The sequence below is a fragment of the Typopeltis vanoorti genome, chromosome 9 (genome assembly GCF_054136105.1).
Source record: "Typopeltis vanoorti isolate ZY-2024b chromosome 9, IOZ_Tvanoo_1.0, whole genome shotgun sequence".
In the NCBI taxonomy this organism is placed as follows: Eukaryota; Metazoa; Arthropoda; class Arachnida; order Uropygi; family Thelyphonidae; genus Typopeltis; species Typopeltis vanoorti.
This window is the reverse complement of record NC_143557.1, coordinates 140,230,291-140,252,950: the sequence shown is the minus strand read 5'-3', so window position 1 is coordinate 140,252,950 and position 22,660 is coordinate 140,230,291. Positions and strand designations below refer to the sequence as shown.

Below are 22,660 nucleotides of genomic sequence, written 5' to 3'. Positions count from 1 at the left end.
CTTAATTCTCTATGTTGTGGTATGGGAATGGTTGTTCTGCTTAGTTTGTAGTATGTTGCTTTTGTTTTTTGACTTATTAAGGTTTCAGTGTTGATGCGCTCTGTTACAAATACGTATCCCTCCGCCATCTCTGTAAACATTCTGGGAACTCTTCCGTGAATCTCTGGCATTGTGCTGATTATTCTGTGTGGAAGGCATTTCTGTAGGAATGCTATTGCATATCCGTGGTATGACTTGGTGTTTGCTGTTTCTGCAGTCTTCGCTCTGTTGATAACTGTTTTCAAGTGGATATCAATTAGACCTAGACCTCCTGCTTCTAATTCGTGAAAGAGCGTTGTTCTCCTCATCGGTTCGTACCGAGAGCCCCAGATGTAGGTGGCGCACAGCCTGTGGATCTTGTCTGCCCATTGCCCATGGTACGGGATGTTGTTCACTTTGTACCAGATGCGAGAGGATAAATATATATTGCATATTCGCGCTTTTCCTCTTACAGATAGTTTCCTTGGGCGCATAGTATTTATTTTCCACGCAACAGATGCGTGGAGTTCTTTCCACTGTTTTTCATACGTTTCTGGGCCGCCTATTTTAACTCCCAGAACCGGTAAATATTCCTGAGTTCTCATGCCTTGAGGAATCTCAGGGTTCTTTTCCCATTTTCCTATTAGCCTGCAATGAGATTTATTTAGGTTTACTTTCAGGGCAGAAGCTCTTGCAAAGGCGTCTAGTAATTTCATTGACTTTTCAATGGATGTTTCCGTCTCTAGGGTTAATGTGATGTCGTCAGCATATGCCAATATTTTTGCTTGGCTCTCCCCGTGAATGTTTGTTCCCTTGATTTCTTTGTTGGAGTTGATCGCTCTGATGACTGGTTCTAGTGCAAGGACGAAGAGGGCCATAGAGAGGGGGTCTCCTTGTCTCACTGAGCATTTCATTTTAAAAGATGCGGATAGCTTCCTGTTCACGATTACTTGACTTTCTGCATTCTCGTAGAAAGTTTGCAGCCAGTTCCTAATTTTGGGCCAAATCCCATTTCCTCTACAACTTTGAATATATATACGTGGCTTATGGTGTCAAACGCCTTTTCTATATCCAAGCCTAGTAGGACACAGGGTTTGTCAGTCAGACTGTAGTACTCGTATACTGATCTTAAATGAGTAATTGTGTCTGCTATATTTCTGCCCTTAATTGCACAAGTCTGTGCGGGAGATATTAATTTCTGTAGGTACTTCTGTATTCTATTGGATAGGATTTTTGAGATGATCTTGTAATCGATGTTTAAAAGTGTTATCCCTCTCCATTGCTTTATGTCTTTTAATTTTTCTGTGTCTGAAGTTTTCGGGATAAGTATGATGTACCCTGTGCTGAATCTGTCTGGTTTTATTTGTGTTTGGTATATTTCTTGCGTCATTCTCATAAATAAATGCTCGAATTTTTGGAAGTAGTGCTTGTAAAATTCGTTTGTAAGACCGTCTTCTCCTGGGGATTTCTTGTCTGGTAAATGCCTTACTGTTTGCCTGAATTCTGCTGCTGTTATCGGGATGTCAATTTCTTCCGCCTCTTTCTGGGTTATCTTAGGTATGAAGGGGGGGAATTTGTTTCTGTCCCGTTCCTCGCTTTGTTTTTCCGAAAACAGTGTTGCGAAGTATTCGTGAATAGCATGCAGTAGTTCTGCATCTTCTTGAATGATTTTCCCATCGTAGTGTAAACATTCTATTCTCTTTCTTTCATAATTCCTTTTTTCGAAAATCCAAGCTGTGGATATTTTGCCCTCATCATTTTCTATGGTTCTTAACCGGGAGCGGAGCCATGCTCCTTCTATTTCCTGAAGTTGTTGCGCCTTAATTTTTTCTCTAATTAGATTTATTTCTTGTTTAACTTCTGGTTTGGTCCGATCCATGTAGTACAGGCTGGATAGTTTCTTTAGATCTGTCTCTCTTTCTTGGTTTTGCTGGTGTTTTCTTTTAGTGCTAATTTTTATGGCTGCGTTTTTAATTTTTCTTTTGAAAGTTTCCCAGGCTATTATTGGATTGACTATTTTTTCTACGTCTGATATTATATTTTGTACTTCTTTGTTGAATTCTTCATCTTTCGTTAAGTTCTGATTAAATTTATACAGTGGGAAATTTCTGTTGACGAATTTTGTTCTTTTTTCCTTGTGAGGGGGTTGAAATTCTGCTATTACCATGTAGTACCATGGTAATAGCAGATCCACTGAGCTACATAGGCTCTATGTAGTATTTATTTTCGTTTAATTAATGCATTTCTTAGCGATTATTTATAAAAGCAAATAATGCGATCTAAAAAATTATTTATTTATTGTTTCCACCACTTGGCTGTGTACCGCCTGGTGGTTGAAAACCGTATTATATATGCAAATTATTGAAAATTTTGATTTCAACGGTTAATTCAACATTTAATTTAATTTAAATTTATTAGTAAGAACCGCTGAAATGATAAAAACATACTTTGAATATTATTCAAAGAAGAACCTCTACCAGCTTACATGCATTCAACAAAATGAAACTGAAACCAGTAAACAAAAACATGCTGATTTCAGTTATATTTTTAAATTCCCATTTGGTTTCAAATATGCCAGTCTTTCAGTTAAGTTTCGAAACTGAGCATTTTTGACTACAAGCTAGGAGCCTAGTTGTTGCGCAATGCAAAGGATCAGATTCAAAGCTGGCAGGAGATTTTACTAATGTTAAGTAATAGGAATGTTTTGTAAGGTAGTGGCAACTACTCTACCCTGACTAGCAATTACGAAATCCATACTTCCGATATTCTAAATTTCTCATAATATTGGAAAAAATATAAAAATCTTCACAATTTCTCCAGTCTTCTCCACATTATTATTATTATGACTTTATTCACACAACTGAAACTCAGTCAAAACAAGATATAATTCAAACAACAATTTGACTGGTGATACACAGCAATTCAGAGTCTACCCATGAATCTAGGAATAGTCTGTGATAGCGTCGTAAAATATGGGCTGTTCCGAGTAGAGCTCTTTTTTTTTGTAGACCATATGTGGTTACTTTGTTGATGTTTAATTCTTGTAAATAGTTGGACAACTTCTTTAAAGTTGCACCAAGTGCACCGATAGCAATTTGGATGACTCTGATGTTTTTAAGCCACAGCCGGCGAACTTCGATTACCAGATCTCGATATTTAGTAATTTTTTCCAGTTCTTCGTTGGTAATGTTGTAATTACTGGGTGCTGCGATATAAATAATCCAAACCTGTCGATGTTCGATAATTTTAATGGCATGTCTATTGTGTCCAATAAGCAGATCTCTTTGTATTCTAAGATCACAGAGAATTTTTACTGTTTCGTTTTCAATACAGTCTCTATTTTATGCTGCCACCTGTTATCAGAAGTAATCAAAAAAATAATAAAAAATCAGCTAACGCCTTTTAATTCCTGTATAGAGAGTAGGCGAGGCCGTTTAGCCCTATCTAACTTTTGGAGACTGAGTGGGCACTTCAATCTTCAGTGGTACCTAATCAGAGATAGCTGGCCCAAGGCTATCATTAAATAAGCGGCCCGCAGTGAAGAGAGGAGGCTTCTCAAGTGCCGCCATCTCGTGGTCCCTAACCCTAACACTCGTATTTGATGTCTGAAAATAATGTGGGTTTTACAGGTCGATTTTCTTGAGTTTACAGGACGAAAAACCCGAGTTTCTGGGAGGGAAAAAAACGCTTACCCGTGCCAGAGATCGATTAACTCGGGAACTGGTCGAAAAAATGCTTAGAAAAATTTCTTCTAGTCGCCGATTAGATTCGAAACCAAGAAGTCTTCCTTCGTGCGGTTAAGCACCTTGGTGTGCAAACGCCAGAAGTAGGAAAAACCATATTTTTTGCACACATTCCAATGAATTACTTTCGCAATTTGATCATGTGGGTATTTCTAATTAGTTGGGCTATCATGTTGCAGATACCGATCAGATGACCCATAGTCTTGTCTTTCTGATTGCATAATCTACATTGCTGTTATTATTGATGTTCAAAATTTTAACTTTGATTGCAACATTTCGTAATGCCTGTTCGAGATCGGCTAGAATAAATACCTCTGTTTCTTTTTTAATGTACTCATAATGTAGCCATTGTCGTCTTGGTCACGCCATTTTTTTTCCCTCGAAGAAATTGGCCATGGAAGAGTTTATTTTTCCAGCGCACATGTCGGTTATTTTGCTGTTCCTTTCTGTAATCGGATTTATTTCCAATTGCTTTTAGGTCTTCTTGTGAAATGGTTTGCTTAGTGTTATTGTCGATGTAGTTTTCTAAACTAACTTCTTCTTCTTCTTCAACAGTCTATCTCATCGTGGATGTAATGCACATCTGCGCGGTTAGCCGAGTGTTTACGTGCTCCGCAACCATATGCTTGGAAAAAGTAGTGTTCTGCGTTCGATTCTCTTCGCTGAGGTGAGAGCTAAGGACCTTTCTCAGACATAGCCAAGTTAGCCGGTCTTGGGCGTGGACTGCAGGGTTTTTCTCCCCAGGTTATTTGGTTTTTATTCCTTCCACAAACAGGCAAACCGGTCTTAAGAACACAACGCTTCACAGACAATTACACATGGTTGAGCATGAGGGTAACAACCCCACTTCGTTGTGAGTTATGAAACCCAAAAATGGGAGGCCAAGGCCCTACATGGAGCTAGTGCCAAAGAAGAAGAAGAAGGATGTAATGCATGATACATAGTCATAAATTTTCTAATTTTGCAATCTAATTTATTCAGGTCTTCTTTTGTCCAATTTACTATGCCAGCTCTAAATCGGATCACCGGTATAGCTCATTGCTCGAATTGTATTCAATCCATTAAGTTTTGTTTGCAGAATATTCCTAACCCTTGATATATTCTGCTACTGCTGAACTTTCAAGTGGAGAATATCACTCGCTTCTAATATTCCTAGATATTTATAGTGTTTGTTAGCTGAAATTGCTTTTATATATTTCTAGATGTATAAAATTGCTAGGGTCATTAATTTTTCCTCGTTTGGTAGATAAAACTGCACATTTATCCAAACCAAATTATTATTATTATTATTATTATTATTATTATTATTATTCGTCTCCACGGAGTCCGAAGACTTATCGAGAGAGAGGTTCACTATCACTCCCACAGTTGATCACAGTCTGTGATAGAGGCATTTACTGTTCTCTACACTCACCCCATTCTCAAGCAAAGCTTTCCAATTCTACCACTCTACATTCAAAAACAAAGCGAAGAAACACTTCTCACTCTCCTACTCATGATATCCTGAGGGATGATTCTTGTCTTTCTCTGCTTCCCCATCCTATGTAAAACCTCATCCATATTGATCCAGTGATAATCCCATAATAACTTATGTCTACATCATATTCCTCCATCCTCCTGTCCGCTGGAGCCTGCAGATTGCTCTCCCCCACTTCTCAATACTCCCTCATTCTCAATGTCACAGAGACCAGAAAACACTTTTTTCAATCGTCTCTGAACTTTTTCAACTCCCTTCATCCTAAAATCAGATGACCAAATCTGTGTACAATGATCTACATGTAGTCTAAATCCAAAACTTATACAGCGGAACTATAACTTCTTTACACGTCAGTGTCCTCACACATCATTAACCCATTCGTCTGTGCTGTCCTCACAATAATAACAATATGTCCCCAAAACTTTAGTTCCTTATCCACCATTAACTATAGATCTGCCATCTCTTCCACCTCTTCTAAGATATCTCCGACAATTGTATGCTCTGCATCCTATCTTTGCTTGTAGAATTTTAAAGCATTACACTTTGAAACATTGAACTACAAACTGCTAGCTCCACTCACATGCTTTCTTTCCCAGTGTAATTAAGTCGTCTTGCAAAGCTAATCTTATCCGTACCTCATAGTTCTTCCTACTTTTGTATCACCTACAAACAACTTCCTGCACTAGTTTATTTTCGTAAGCAGTTATTTGCAGATGATGCAAAGTTTTGCTTGAAGATCAATAATTTCAAGGTGGGATTGCAGTTTCAGGCCATAAAAGTAATCAATTCTCAAACATGATAATGTCTTTTCCATGGAATCTAATATCGGCAAATTGACTATCCATTTCGTCAAATAGTGACTGTGACAAATCCAGTCCTGATTTATTTCACAATAATAGAGGAATTCTTCTCTCTTCCCTTCTATGCCATTTGGATTCGACATTCTCCAACAATTTTTTTTTCTTTTTAATGATTTCAGCATTCATATTCCGGTTAAATATTTTGACTATAATTAGTGTAACTGGCATGTTTTGGTTGCCTAGTTTTATTTACTCATTTATTTCATTTATTTAAATAACAGCTGCTTCCTGTGCTCTGTGTTAAAATGTTTTTTTTATCCAAACTGGCAGAAGTAAAAAAAAACATCCGGACACGTGTTTTACCTTTTTTATGACGTCATACATGTTTTCCGCAGTATGCTTTTCCGAAGAAAGGGAAAATCTTGGCCTAGTTGGCACAGTAATGACATTAATCTGGTTGGCATTATCATGGATAACTTATTTTATGAATGCACTTTCTTAATAAATGTTGCCAACAAATAAATGACATCAGTTCTATAATTACGAGAGGTTAAAGAAGATCACTTACGTCAGAGTCAATTCGCGATTTGTGTAGCCAATGGGCTTGAAGATTAGAAAATGATGTTTCTTGTGTGGAACATTCATTAGTTCAGCCAATTAGAAAGCGACAAATATTCCGACTGATGAAATCGTGTACGGAAGTGTAAAGAACATCATTAGAAACTTTCAGTTTTCTCGTAGTAGATGTAAATAAATGAGTGGTGGTGTTGTTATACAGTGTAAAGATATTTCTGTTGTTATTTTTTGTTTGTAATAGGGTTGTCCATGATTTGAGAAACCGTTACAAATAGCTTGCTGCTCTCTTTAAGGTAAGTTATCCATAACACGAATTTTTATTCAGGAAAGAAAAAAAAAGCTTAATTGCATTACGTAAGGAATTAGTATGATATGAAAATTCCTGGAGAATATTCTGTATTATTAGCGAATGCCATTGGATATACACTTTTAAATAATTTATTGCCATTACCTAATGAGGTAAGGAAAATGTATGGTTTCTCAACGATTCCATAATTCTATTTTAGCCAGTGAACTTTTCTTTATTAAATTATGTATTCTATGTGAAAGCGTGAAATCAAAAAATTTCCAGAATGATAAGGGTTATTGAATAATTTGGGTTTATACAACAAAATGTACCTATTTATTTTAATTAGTTCTGATTTATATGGTATTCCTAATTTTTTTTTATTTGAAAGAGGATGAATTTACAAAAAAAAAAAAAAAAAAAAAAAAAGTGATGTACTGTTTAAGCATCTTCGTGTTGATCGACAAATACTAATGAAAAAGAATATTAGCCGTGTACGTCATCTAAATGATCGTATGGTGCGATGGGTGCCAGTCGATGAGCGGCGAAGAATACCATCAAGTGACTTCTTTGAAACGATTCAGTGTAGTGGTTGTTATAAGATTACATTTTGTATTTTTAGTATACTCCAGGTTATTGTTCAGTGTGCTAATTAAACATTGTTTCCGCTGGTTGCATTATATGCTTTCAGATAATTAACTTTCTTGTACTTAGTTAAAGCATAATTGATAAGGTTTTTTTTTTTTCTGTTATACACCTGGCCTCATATCTTGTATTCCCTTGCTGATATCTGCAGTACCTAATAATGATATGATTATTATTCTCCTACAGTGGATAGTTTGGTGTTTGTACATCGAAAATTCAAAATGCATGTGATTTTTCCATAAATCAAAAACATGACCTTGATAAAAGTGCATAACATATACTTGACATCATTCAACTCGTCTCTCCATTTGCTTGCCAACAACACATCAAAAATTATTTTCTATTACAATCGTAATTTGCATCATCCACAACAGTTGAATAACAATTCTATTTATAACAGTATTAATTTATTTATTGGTCAGATACCTTTTAATTGTAGATAATTAATACTCTTAAAATTGGATGATGTAATCATTACAAACCAAACAGATTATTCAGAAAATTCATAGCAGCAGGCACACATCACTCATTATTCACACAATCATCCTTCAGCTCATTCATTGACAAAACATGCTCAACTGCCTTTTCCAACCATTCCACACATTTATCACCCTCCAGACAAAAAAATTAAAAAAAAAACCTAGTATTCATGCTCTTGCCAACTGCACTTGCACACTTCCAAGGGTTTGATCTGCTCCTTGCTTTCTCTCTCTCTCTCTCTCTCTCTCTCTCTCTCATGTCATGTACTGAACTATTTCTTCAGCATCTTTCCTATAAAACTCCTTCAGTAACTTATGTAAATTTATGTGTTTTTGTCATATCCTTTCTTTTCTGCATGTCATTCACATTTGATAACCCACAAACCTTTAATTTGTCTTCATAGTGAGTATTATTGTTGTTATTATGGGCAACTCCAAGGAGTCCTTAGACTCATCAAGGGAGGCCCTAACATCATGTCAAGAACAACAATTCGACATTCACACAGTATCATTCATACTTTGCCTTGAACTCATTTACAGTCATGGCACCCACAACAGACTCTGGCAGCTTTTCTCAAAAATATCTTCTGAATTAATCTTATAGAAACCCTTCAGTAATTTGAATGTCTCAATCATATCATCCCTTTTCTGCTTATCCACCAATTTCTGCAACCCACAAATCTTCAACCTTTTCTCATAAGGTTCATTCCATAGACCTGCTTTCATCTTGGTCACTCGTCTCTGGATCCTCTCCGCCTCCTCCCTATCCATAAGAAACCCTGGTGCCCATATCTGGGCACAGTAGTCTAGATGGGGTCTTATCAGGGCTCGATACAGAGAAACAATAACCTGTTTGTCTCTGCTTGTTAAAGTATTTTTCAGCAACCAAGTGATTTGATGAGTATAATTAATTTGTAATTTGGAAGTTAACTTGGAGTATAATTAATTGATTTAGCCACTTTTGCGATGTGTGCCCTAAACTTCAACTCCCTGTCCGCCAACACTCCCAAATCCCTAGCCTCGTCAATCTCCTGGAGTACAGTTCCACCAATGTGATATACTGCTGCTAATCTTTTCACCCCAAAATGCATAACCTTACATTTTGCCACATTAAATTGACATCCATTCTCCTTAGCCCAGACCTTCAATCTATCCAAATCATCCTGCAAAATTTTGACATCTTCTGCATTCACTATTGCCCTACCCAACTTTGCATCATTAGCGAACAAATGAACCGTTCCTCTCAGTTCCTTTCCTATGTTGTTAATGAACAAATTGAACAGTAGTGGTCCAAGAACAGAACCCTGCGGCAGACCACTAGTCACAGGCCGTCTTTTGCCATGGATAATTCAATTAGTCACTTGCTTGTGGATCCTCTCCACCACTTTCTCATTTCCAAGAAACTAGGCAACCAAATCCATGCAGAATAGCTTAGATATTATTGTGTAAAGAGGATAACTTCTTTATCCTTACTTGTCAGCATCCAAGTGATGTTTTGTGATATTTTACCCACTTTTGTTTAATGGATGTTCTTCTTGATATCGTTAATGTACAAATTAAATAGCAGCAGCCCATACAGAGTACCGTGGCACACGTACTCTGTATGGGCTGATTCTTCTTCACCATATACTATCATTTGGTGTCTGCCATGCACTTATTCATGTCGACATGATGCCCTTTACCATATAGTAAAGTGGTTAATGTATGTGTAGTATTTTTTGCTAATGAGTAGACAGGAAAGTGGTGGCTTGCAAATTAGCTGATGACAGTACATGTGCTGTGATTTTTCAAATGTCCCTAACAATAATATCATGTTGATCACATAACACAGAAGGTGTCATGTCACAAAGGCAGTGTGCCTGAAACTGAGGGGATGTGCTAGTATCCATTTAATATGGATATTCCTTTACAAAAAAAAAAAAAAAAAAAAAAAAAAAAAATCTACTTGGAGACATTGACAATCCGTACAGAGACAGAATATCCTGGTGATTATGGGCTAGGAACCATCCCAAGTGAAATAGGCAATAATGGTGAAGACAAAGAAGTGTAGACCTGTTAGAATATTTTGCTGATGTGCATTTTTGAACTCTTTGCAAATAAAAAAAATGTATAATTTTTTTTGAATTTTTAAATAAAAAATGAATTAAAAATAAAATAAAATAAATAAAGCTCCTATATGTTAAAGATACCAAGCAATTTTAAACCTGGTTTTACTCCATTTTTTTCAAGTAAGCAAACAGACAAAGTGTCAAGTTTGCGCCTGCAATTTATGCAAGACTAGCTGATCCCACAGGTAGTGCAAGACCAAGGCAACTCGTGGTAAAGGTGGAGCAAGCTCTGATCACTAATCTTAATATTTACCCTTAATGCCAAAACACATCTCCAAGAAGGGGATGTACGATGTTTTGTATTAAAGGCAAGGGGCCACTACCCAGACCGGTTACGACCTTTATTGAGGTCTCATCAGTGGGAGCCAGGCTAGAAATATCAAGATTTAGTAATGCAGAGCTTGTAAGTATTTTACCAAAACAAGTTACCATAAGGTGTTATAACCTTATTAAATTGCTTGGTTGGTATCTTTAACATAACTATACCCAAGTTAAAAATACTTTCTACATCTATATCTCCTCCTGAGATTTTTATTTAATAAGGTTATAACACCTTATGGTAACTTGTTTTGGTAAAATACTTACAAGCTCTGCATTACTAAATCTTGGTATTTCTAGCCTGGCTCCCACTGATGAGACCTCAATAAAGGTCGAAACCGGTCTGGGTAGTGGCCCCTTGCCTTTAATACAAAACATCATACATCCCCTTCTTGGAGATGTGTTTTGGCATTAAGGGTAAATATTAAGATTAGTGATCAGAGCTTGCTCCACCTTTACCACGAGTTGCCTTGGTCTTGCACTACCTGTGGGATCAGCTAGTCTTGCATAAATTGCAGGTGCAAACTTGACATTTTGTCTGTTTGCTTACTTGGAAAAAATGGAGTAAAACCAGGTTTAAAATTGCTTGGTATCTTTAACATAACTATACCCAAGTTAAAAATACTTTCTACTTCTAAAGCTCCTATATGGTCAAACTGTTGCTTGATTGTTAAAAATAGATGAGGTTACTATACAGAAATGCCATTAAGTTGTTATATTAATGACAGACATCATTTCAATCATCTCTATCTTGCTGCCCATCTCCATCTGCTTCAGCTTATATAATAGTTTCTGTGCATTATCCTGTTCAGTAGTTTCTAAAAAAAAATCCACCACCATCATGGTTTAGCCATTTCCTTTATCCAGCTCAACTGTCACTTTATTATAGAAAGTGAATAAGTTACTAAGGTAAGATAATCATTAATCCATCCATATACTGTACTCTCACAGATGTGAGTCCCTTTGACACTTGTGCATGCCAGAAGAAGGAGAATCCATTCTGATATTAGGGTAATCAATACGTTTTGTGGCATGAGTGTTTATTATTATACGTCAGAAAATTAGCTTTTCTTTTATGAAAATTCTATATCTTAAAGTGGTAACTATTTGCTTGTACAACAGTTGGAAAATTTACGTATAAAGCATGTCATTTCGCATGTTGGTGACCAATTCGTACGTCTTTTATTTCTTTCTCCCCTTCAGCATGAATTGACTATTTTTGGCACATTGCCAAGCTTGGTTCTATGATGTGTGGCCATACAATAGTATCATATTCCTATCCACCCATTCCTGAATTCCATCTTAATTAACTTTTCCAGTGTCTTAATTATCAATCCTAACATACTAACTGACATGTAATTTGCTACCTCAGTCTCTGAATCTCCTTTTTGTAATAGAACCTGCTTTTCCTCTTTGCACCCTTGGAACATTTCCCAATTCTGAAACTTTCACTACCCTTGTTGGGGGTACTGTTATTTCTCTTGATCCATCAGAACATAAATCCTCATGATAAACAATGATCTAATGTGCATGGAGGAGAGGAAAGAATACTTTGTGAGATGGAATTGTCATCATGATTTTTTAGTGTTATATATGAATGCTGTGAGGATCCAACAATCAGCCCTACACCACCTCATTTTATTCTTTGATTTTCTTTATGCATGCGTGCAATCTTTCACAGCTTTGCTTATATCTCAGAATAAAAACTTGATTTAAAAAAGTGCCATACTTCAGTTTTATTGATTTTCCTTTACTTTTGCATGCTGGCCTGGTTGGCTGAGTTGGTTGGCTGGAGAATGGATACGCTAACCACTCAGGTTAGTGTATCCATTCTCCAGCCAAAAGGCTGCAGGTTCGAATCCTGCCATGGGTATGGATGATTGTGATTGTCTGTGAAAATACTAGTGGTGATGGTCGACAGTAGATGGCATTGGTGTGGATGATGAAGATTGGTGGAGATGAAGAGTTGTAGAGTAGGTGCCTTCCCTTGATGAGTCTTTGGACTCCCTGGAGGTGTTACATAATAATAATGATTAATAATTTTGTAGTAATATGCCTCAAGTAAATGAAATTATTTCAGGTACATACTTAAAAGATGAATAGCTAGTAGCATTTTTTGGAACATACTCTTGCCTGGTTTAAGATTATCACCTCACTTATTGGAGAGCTGAAGTGGCTTGAAAAAGTTCACGGTTTGGTCTCTAGAGCAGGGTTTCCCAGACTATGTAAAAATAAATGAAAAATACAGAAAAAGCGATAAAAATAGGGGGAAAAAACCTAGCCTACCCATGGTCCACACTGTACTGTAAGTTTACAAATAATCTTTCATGGATGGAAGCAACATTAAAAAAAAAAAGCCTTGATTACATAGTACATACCAGGAATTATTAATGTGCTTATTAATCATGTGCTATTATTAATACTTGCATGAAAGATGAGTAGCATTCCTTGACAGACTTGGTTTAAACTAAGATTGATAACTACTCCTGAATTATAAACAGTTTGAAAAACAATCGCCCTGTATTTCTCCTAACCTCATTGTTGGTTTTAGTTTGTTGTCATTATTACATGATACCTCCTTAGAGTTCAAGGATTCATCCCAAGAGGCCACTCTACACTACATCATGCTACACCATCCTCCATCCACTACATAATATTTTTGTCTGTTAATTGCTTGTTTCAAGATAAAAATATTGTCTATCTCCATATGAGATTGGTTGGCTCACCATTATAGTTCTTTAGCTGATTAATCAACTAGCTTGCTGATGGCTTTCCTAGTTTTTCAGTTTACATAAACCTCACTTTTAAAAGAAAATACATTTTTAATAATTCTCACCATTCAGTTAATCAGAAGTTTCGTGTTATTAAAATACAGCTCATTCAGTGAATATAATTCACTTTATACATATCTTATCTCTAAAGAATATGAATTCATTATAGCATCTTTTAATGATATATTATTATTATTATTATTATTATTATTATTTTGTGCCACCTTCAAGGGGTCCAAAGACTCATCAGCATCATCACCTACTCTACAACTCTCCATCTCCACCACTTCATCCACCAACTACACTGAACCACTACTGCTATCATCATATACATCAATGCTATCTACTGCCCATCACCACCGCTAGTATTTATTTATTTATTTGGTCTGTAAATTGTGTGTGTGTTCTGAAGACTGATTTATCTGTATCTGGGATGAAAAACCCAAGTTTCTGGGAGGAAAAAACCCTGCTACCTCTATATGAGATCGGTAACTCATATTCAATTGAGGAAAAAAACAAAAACATAACGATTCCTGCCATCATGAGGAGAATTGAACTTAGGCCTTTTCCAGTCGAAGGATGCAACATACTGGCATTCTTCCAATTACACTCTCAGACAAGCTCTATCAAAAATGGTCATCATCCATCACATAATCATTCCTTATGTGAATGACATCTCAGATATCACCTTAGTTTTAAAGAAGTTTAATTCTCCCTTTCTCTAATTCAAAAGTTGGCTTCTTTCTTTGTGTGTACTATGGACAAAATTCTCCAATGATTTTTCTCTCAGTCTGTGGATTTCTTTTCCATATAATTTCAGTTATTATGAATAGGCTGGTCATTTTTCAGGAAAAAAACAGTGGCATTACACTCTATCTGATTTCAGTAACCTAGAAAGTCTACACTTGCAGATCATGCCTTGCCTATAGACCACATGATTATTTTGAGAATGCATGACCTTCTTTGCATTGCCATTTAATAATTTATTTGTCTATTTAAGGAATCTTTTAAAGCTTTCCTATGTAATTCAAATCTATACCAAAATGATTTGATGTCCATCTTGAGATATAAAAAATGTTACATTTTCTATTTATGGTTATCATGCTGTTGTATATGCTGCATCTCAATCAATGTTGGTCCTGTTTTGATGAAGCTGGTTGTATATCATGTTTATTGTCTTCCCTTAAAGAGACACTCTGTCTCAGTAACATTAATAATGACTACTTAATGATTATTACTAATGACTATTTAATGATTGTTACTAATGATGATCTGTCCAGGAAAAACTTTTAAAGGAAGAGTGATGAATAGTTAGATAAGCAGTCATTCTTTTCTTTTACCTCCTTGTTGCAGTAGTTTTTCAGTTCATCTCTTAATGTTAAAATGTTGTGCATAATATAGTTAAGCTAGAGGTGATATAGATGGCTACAAAGTAGTCTGTCTCCTCATTTTATGACCCTACTGTTTTCATTTATTTGCTAATCCAAAATGAGATATACAACAACAGTGATACATCTGTGATTAAAATAAACCAATTCAGAAAAATGACAAAGTAAAATATACAAAACATCAAAATCTCTAAAAAAAAAAAAAAAAAAAAAAACTTCCTTTTCATCTGCTTTATCAGCATCCATGGCGTAAATTAACTTAACCTCATACAGAACAAGAGTCTGTTGCACCTAACTTTCCTCTCTTGAGAAAAGTTAGGAGGAGCAGCAATTTGGTTTCAAATGGGAAGTGCAGGAAAATATCAGAAAGATGAAGACTGTCTAGATTACATAGCACACTTTTAATCTTACTGATGCTTTTCCAGCATTCTCTCCTAAAACAAACAGAAATAAAGCATTTGTTTTAAAATAAGTGATGTTGTTCACCTCAAAAATTATGGAAACATAATGTACATATTTTTTTCTATGTTTTACATACCTCAAGTGTTAAGTGGAGTTACATTAATAGAATTACTGTAATATTCTTTTGTATAATATAAATAAAGGATCAGTTCCAAAAATTTTCAACAACAATATATAAGTGAAACAAAATATATAAAACATGCTTCACGTCTGATTTTACCAAAATCTGTGGCATAACATAAATAACAATCAACATGACTTACAGACATCTAGATCAGAGCTACTATTCTTGTAGATGGACTATGGTTGCTGTATACTACAGCAACCATAGTCCATCTTTGATGTCCAAATTACACACTGCATGATTCCTTTTACCACAAGGACAACACCTGTGCCTTTGTGAGATCAGCCATTCCTTACCAGAAAATCTGTCTTAAGGTTTTCTTGCTGCATTCAGTTAAATTCATCTGTTATATTTCATCACTCTCCAATTCCTGAAACTATGCTGACTTCTTAACTTTTTTATTTCTAAAGCTGTATATCTCCAATACAATCCAAAATAGTGAGGTTATCTTCCTAAGTGACCATAACTTCATCTTCTTTTTCCCAACACCACCTGAGCCAGGGGGAATGCAGAAGTATTTGCGGTAAGCAATGAGCTGATATTGCATCCAAATTATATACTATACATTGGATGCAAGCCGGTTCTAAGCCTTATTCTAGGCAGATAAAATTTTTTTTTCTCTCTTGGTTCTTGTTATACCAAGCAAGAAACTTTCTAATCATAGTGTGGTTTGATTATTGCAGGTATATATTGTTCATGCAGGGAGTGGGGAGTGTTGGAGTAAACATTAGTACTCTCAGAGTCGAAAAATATTATACCCTTTTCATGGAAATCAACTAAAATATATAACAGGAAAAATTTTGATTATCTTTTTTTGTTGCCACATATGTGCTAGTAACATTCATGCAGTTTTACAGGTGCTTTTAAATAAATTTAAATTAGCAGTCCAAATTTACTCAGTTTCTTTACTCTAATTGCAGAAGGAAAACTGATTTATTCCTTAAATATAAAGAGCGAACAGGCTTCATTTCGGCGATATAAACATTAATTAAATTAAGGGGATATTAGATCCCACGTTATTTTAAAACTGAATAAGAAACTCAAAGATTGGAATTGGAGAGTTTCATGCCGATTATAGTATAAAAAACTATAAAAGTATCGGCGAATACTAGCGTGAGCTAAATGCAAGTGGTCCTAGAACGTAGTATAAACACGGGCAACTCGTTGCAAAGGTGGGGAAAGTTCTGATCGCTATTCTTGGTATTTTCCATAATGTAAAAACACATTTCCTAGGAAATGTGTTTGAGAAATCTTTGAGTTTCTTATTTGGTTTTAAAACAATGTGGGATTTAATATCCCTTTAATTTAATTAACTGATTTATTCCATTGTGTAAAATAATTTGATTCAAAAACTATACCAATTGAGAAATGGTAACAAATGATTATGTTTACAGTTTTCTTCTAGTAAAAGAAATAACCAAAGATGTCACTGAAATTGATTATAAAGTCTCCCAACCAGTCTATCGGAGACCAAAATGTTGTTTGTGAAAGGCTGTGGACAGTGGAAAAACTTAAGGAACACATTTCTGAAGTTTATCCAACGAAACCTGTGAGTGAAATTATATTTTCTGAATTTTAATTTTAGTTATATCATTTATAATTTTATATATATATACACACACTATCTACCAATAATTGTCCACACACTCCTGTTATTTGAAGTTATGGAACATTGGTTTGTTAATAACATAAAAACTAGTGTATGGTTAGCAGGAAGCAGTATTTCATGATAGCAGTTGAATGCAGGTGGTATGGCAACACATCTGTTGCCATACCACTAGATGCCAAGAAACCGAACTTTTGATAGAAAATAAAACACAGGCCAATTATAATTATTCAAATCATTTATTTCAATCAATATACTCTCCCTCAGCTTCGATACAGTGTTTGGCACGGTCAATTAATTCATTAAATGAGTTTTTTTTATATCAGTTTTTGGGATACTGTTGAGGGTCATGATTACTGTCACTTGAACATTTTCAATGGTGTTGTATCGCTTTCCTTTCATTGGCAAATGAAGTCGGGAGGAGAGAAGGAAGTCTCAGGGTGCTAAATCAGGCGAATACGGTGAGTGATCCTACAGACAAACTTGGTTTTTGCTCAAAAACTGTCTCCAAGCGACTTTTTTTCGGATGCCCCTCTTCCAGTGGTCTCCACTCAGCACTCTGGCGCTTTGTTTCAGGCTCATACTCAGAACTCCATGTTTCATCACCAGTAATGATCGTTTCAAGGAAATTTGAGTCCTTACCAGCCTTTTTTAATGAGGTCCTTGTAGGGTTCAATTCGATACATTTTTTTGGTCGTCGGTCAACTTGTGGGGAACAAATCGCGAATTCAATTTACAAAGGCCCAAACTCTCGGTTCAAAATGTTGTGCACGGTTGATTTTGGAATCGCCAATTCATCTTCGTCCACAAGCGTCTCATGACCACTTTGAAATCACTTAAACCACTCGTAAACTTGAGTACGGGATAAGCATTCATCACCATGTGCTTTTTGAAGCATTTGATATGTTTCCGTAAAATTTTTACCAAGTTTAATACAAAAGTCAATTGCAGCTCTGTTTGAAACTCATTTTCCGACCATTCATCAAAACACACTGTCACTCTTGCACTATAACTCGGCTTCTAATGAGACAAATGTAATAAACAGTTGACACAACACTAACGAAGGTTGCTGCTTTCTACAACAAAAAGATACAACAAGTGGTGCCACTAGTTTCTTCTATTTTCGAAAAGTTCGGTTTCTTTTTGGACAGAGGGCACACACACACACACACACACACACACACACACTGTATCAACCAATAATTGTCTGGACACCCCCTGTTATTTGAAGTTATGGAACATTCCAGGTTTGTTAATAACTATACCAAAATATGAATACTGCTTCCTACAGATAGTAGGAAGCAGTATTCATCATAACATTCATCGTGGGCTGTCACATTGGTGGCATGTCAATATGTGCCATTGCTGCTCAACTGGAGCATCCAAAATTGGAGACATTCTGCCATCACTAGTGCAGGAAAACACCTAAAGCTGCCACCAAGAATGACTGACAGGGACAGGAGGGTGATAAAACAAGTGGCACACAAAAACTGGCTACAATCAACAGACCATCCTTGATGAGTTTTAGAGTACCAGTAAAACGATGGTGAGCACTAATACTGTACAAAAAGAACCCCATTTACTGGGTTTCCACAGAAGAGCAGCAGCACACAATGAGCCAAACATCACAACAATGAACAGGCGGCTCGTCTGACCTGGTGCAAAGTGCATGTGAACTGTACAATTGACCAATGGAGAACAGTGTTCTGGAGCAGTGAATCAAGGTTCACCTGTTTCTAGTCTCATGGCAGGATGTGGAGGCAATCTGGTGAATGTTGGTCACCACAGTAAAGTTTCGTGGTGGAGGAGTAATGATGTGGGGTGCATTCAGCTGGTTTGGAGTGGAGACCACTGGTCATCTGTGGTTCCATGAAGGCAATTCAATACCATGATATTCTGGATAATCAGGTGCTGCCTACAATGTGGTGTTTTTATGGACCTGTGTTACTATCAAGACGACAATACCCCATGCCATAAAGCTGCAGCTATTATGAAATGTATGAAGAGACGGATGTTAAATGACTGCCTGTACAGAGTCTTGACCCCATTGAACTCTTGTGAGATGAATTGGAGTGGTGATTGAGGTCCAGAGCAGCACATCCTTGATCTGTCACTGAACTCAGTGCTTCTTTGATGGAGGAGGAATTGAGACAAATACCATCTGATGTCTGCCGCATATTGGAAAGCCTCCCTCAAAGGGTGTAGGAGATAATCATTTCCAAAGGTGGACATACTCGATACTAGGGTTCACCTGCTGGTATGAATTGTAAGCTAAAGTGTCTGGAGATAGTGTATATGTAATAAAAAAAATTTCTTTTTTTATTAATTGTTTTAAATCATTTTCTAATGGCATTTGCAGAACTTAAAGTAAGCCATGTATGTCTTATTCATACAATTATAATTGAAATCATTAAAAATTAATTTTAATGAATTTAAAATTAATTTTTTTTGGGGTGCTTAAGGGTCAAAGCTGTATAACTGAACAGGAGACCTCCACATAGCCTTTAAAGGAATGTGGAGAACCAACCAGGGCTTCTGACCTAATGTCCAATCCTTACCTTCTCGTGGTGCACCCTGTTGGGTATCTACTTTGATACTGAACAAACGAGGATGGGCTGGCAATTTGGAATTTAGCACACCAAATTGTATTCTTATTGGTTAAACCCAAATAAAAAATGATGGTACAACATGACAAAATTTCATGCCGGCTGGGGCGTCATCCGGTTAAACAAGGCCCCCGTTGTTTTCGCCAGGGAACCAGGGCGAACAGTGAAAAGTCAGATACTGGAACAAATCTGAAAACAAACCGCAACTCAACATCACCAGAGTTAAAGATCGGTACTATCAACGTAAGAAGCCTGAATGGCAAAGAAATGGAGCTAGCTGAGGAATTAGATAAGTACCAGATCTACATAATAGGGATGACTGAAACAAAAAAGACCAAAACTGATGAGATCTTTCTGAGCAATAAATACAAAATGTTATATTCAGGCAATGACAATCAAGGAAAAGAAGGAGTACCCATAGTATTCAACACAAAATACGAGAATAATCTTCTTGAATGGCAGTCAGTCTCAAGTAGAGTAATGTGGGCAAATATGAGAATGGGAACTGGACAATGAGACTTATTTGTGCTTATGGTCCCACAGAAGGTTCTACTAAGGTAGAAGTGGAGGAATTTTTGAGGCTTTAGAAAAAGCAACTGACACAATGAAAAAGGAAAAGTTGGTCCTTGTTGGGGATCTAAATAGCAGAGTAGGAAATGATTGGGAGACATACAAAAATATTTTAGGAAAATTTGGAGAAAAGAGCAGAGCTAATAATAATGGCAATTATCTGTTGGATTTCTGTTCAGGACATGGGCTGGTTATTACTAACACCATGTTCCAACACAAAAATGCGCACAAATTCACATGGAGAGAAGAGGCTAGGAATAAGAAAAGTCTCATTGACTATGTTATTGTTGATAATGATGTTTTCTCCCTGGTGAAGGACACCAGAGTGTACAGAGGATTTGAAATTGGAAGTGATCAATATTTAGTCTTGAGCAGGATAAAATTGAATTTCATATTGAAAAGAATGACATGTAAGAAAGTTTTAAAGCAAATAAAAGTTGAGCAGCTCTCAGATGTGAACTGTAGACTAAAATACAGAAAGATTATTGAAAAGAAAATGAAAGAGTTTGAGTACAGGAATCAAACCTTGGAGATTCAGTGGCAAACTGAAGAAAACATCGATTGATTCTGCCTGAGAGGCATGTGGTGAGGTTGTGTGCAAGGATAAAAAATCAGACCTCCCTGGTGGACACAGGAAGTTAAAGAGGCAGTGAAGGAAAAGAAGAAAGCATATCAAAAGTTCCTGGCAAATAAGTCAGCTTGTGCCCTTAGAGAATACAGAGACAAATGTAAGAAAGCTAAACAGTGTGTAAAACTAGCTAAACAAAAGTCATGGGAGGACTTTAGCAAGAATATAGAAAATAAATATCAAGAAGGTGGCAAAATATTCTGAAGGTTGTTGAAGAAGCTCTGGGGTGCTTAAGGGTCAAAGCTGTATAACTGAGAGGAGACCTCCACATAGCCTTTAAAGGAATGCGGAGAACCGACCAGGGCTTCTGACCTAATGTCCAATCCTCACCTTCTCGTGGTGCACCCTGTTGGGTATCTACTTTGATACTGAACGAACGAGGATGGGCTGGCAATTTGGGATTTAGCCGACCAAATTGTATTCTTATTGGTTAAACCAAAATAAACAAAATGATGGTACAACATGACAAAATTTCATGCCGGCTGGGGCGTCGCCCGGTTAAACAAGGCCCCCGTTGTTTTCGCCAGGGAACCAGGGTGAACAGCGAAAAGTCAGCTACTGGAACAAATCTGAAAACAAACCCCAACTCAACATCACCAGAGTTAAAGATCGGTACTATCAACGTAAGAAGCCTGAATGGCAAAGAAATGGAGCTTGCTGAGGAATTAGATAAGTACCAGATCGACATAATAGGGGTGACTGAAACAAAAAAGACCAAAACTGGTGAGATCTTTCTGAGCAATAAATACAAAATGTTATATTCAGGCAATGACAATCAAGGAAAAGAAGGAGTAGCCATAGTATTCAACACAAAATACGAGGCTAATCTTCTTGAATGGCAGTCAGTCTCAAGTAGAGTAATGTGGGCAAATATGAGAATGGGGAACTGGACAATGAGACTTATTTGTGCCTATGGTCCCACAGAAGGTTCTACTAAGGTAGAAGTGGAGGAATTTTTTGAGGCTTTAGAAAAAACAACTGACACAATGAAAAAGGAAAAGTTGGTCCTTGTTGGGGATCTAAATAGTAGAGTAGGAAATGATTGTGAGACATACAAAAATATTTTGGGAAAATTTGGAGAAAAGAGCAAAGCTAATAATAATGGCAAATATCTGTTGGATTTCTGCTCAGGACATGGACTGGTTATTACTAACACCATGTTCCAACATAAAAATGTGCACAAATTCACATGGAGAGAAGAGGCTAGGAATAAGAAAAGTCTCATTGACTATGTTATTGTTGATAGTGATGTTTTCTCCCTGGTGCAGGACACCAGAGTGTACAGAGGATTTGAAATTGAAGTGATCACTATTTAGTCTTGAGCAGGATAAAATTGAATTTCATATTGAAAAGAATAACATGTAAGAAAGTTTTAAAGCGAATAAAAGTTGAGCAGCTCTCAGATGTGAACTGTAGACTAAAATACAGAAATATTATTGAAAAGAAAATGAAAGAGTTTGAGAACAGGAATCAAACCTTGGAGATTCAGTGGCAAACTCTGAAGGAAACATTGATTGATTCTGCCAGAGAGGCATGTGGTGAGGTTGTGTGCAAGGATAAAAAAATCAGAACTCCCTGGTGGACACAGGAAGTTAAAGAGGCAGTGAAGGAAAAGAAGAAAGCATATCAAAAGTTCCTGGCAAATAAGTCAGCTTTTACTCTTACAGAATACAGAGACAAATGTAAGAAAGCTAAACAGTGTGTAAAACTAGCTAAACAAAAGTCATGGGAGGACTTTGGCAAGAATATAGAAAATAAATATCAAGAAGGTGGCAAAATATTCTGGAGGTTGTTGAAGAAGCTTAGGAATGGAGGAAAGAGTGCTGTAAAAGGAATTAGAGATGATAAAGGTGAAATGAAAACAGGAGAAAAAGATATCCTTGAAGTATGGAGTAATTACTTTGAAAAACTGCTAAATGAAACAAGCAGTGATGACAGCACAATGATAAAAAACACTGACCAGGCATGCAGTCAGGAATACATATCCATACTTGAAGTAGAAAAAGCCATTAAAGGCTTGAAATGTGGAAAGGCAGCAGGAGTAGATGATATTCG

At 36.4% G+C, this 22,660-nt stretch overlaps 1 protein-coding gene across 2 annotated transcripts in view; it reads left to right on the top strand.

The window, feature by feature from the left end:
• The window catches only part of LOC150103629 (homocysteine-responsive endoplasmic reticulum-resident ubiquitin-like domain member 2 protein), a 135,221-nt gene that overhangs the window by 10,074 nt on the left and 102,487 nt on the right, over positions 1 to 22,660 (top strand). Inside the window, exons 1-2 of one of the 2 annotated variants that reach the window (XM_090397697.1) lie at positions 6,701 to 6,907; positions 16,590 to 16,744. In XM_090397697.1, the coding sequence (XP_090253823.1) occupies positions 16,619 to 16,744 (126 nt within the window). In that variant the 5' untranslated portion in view covers positions 6,701 to 6,907; positions 16,590 to 16,618. Of the gene's footprint in view, positions 1 to 6,700; positions 6,908 to 16,589; positions 16,745 to 22,660 lie in introns of those variants that run through there. The other variant, XM_090397699.1, reaches the window with a different exon arrangement.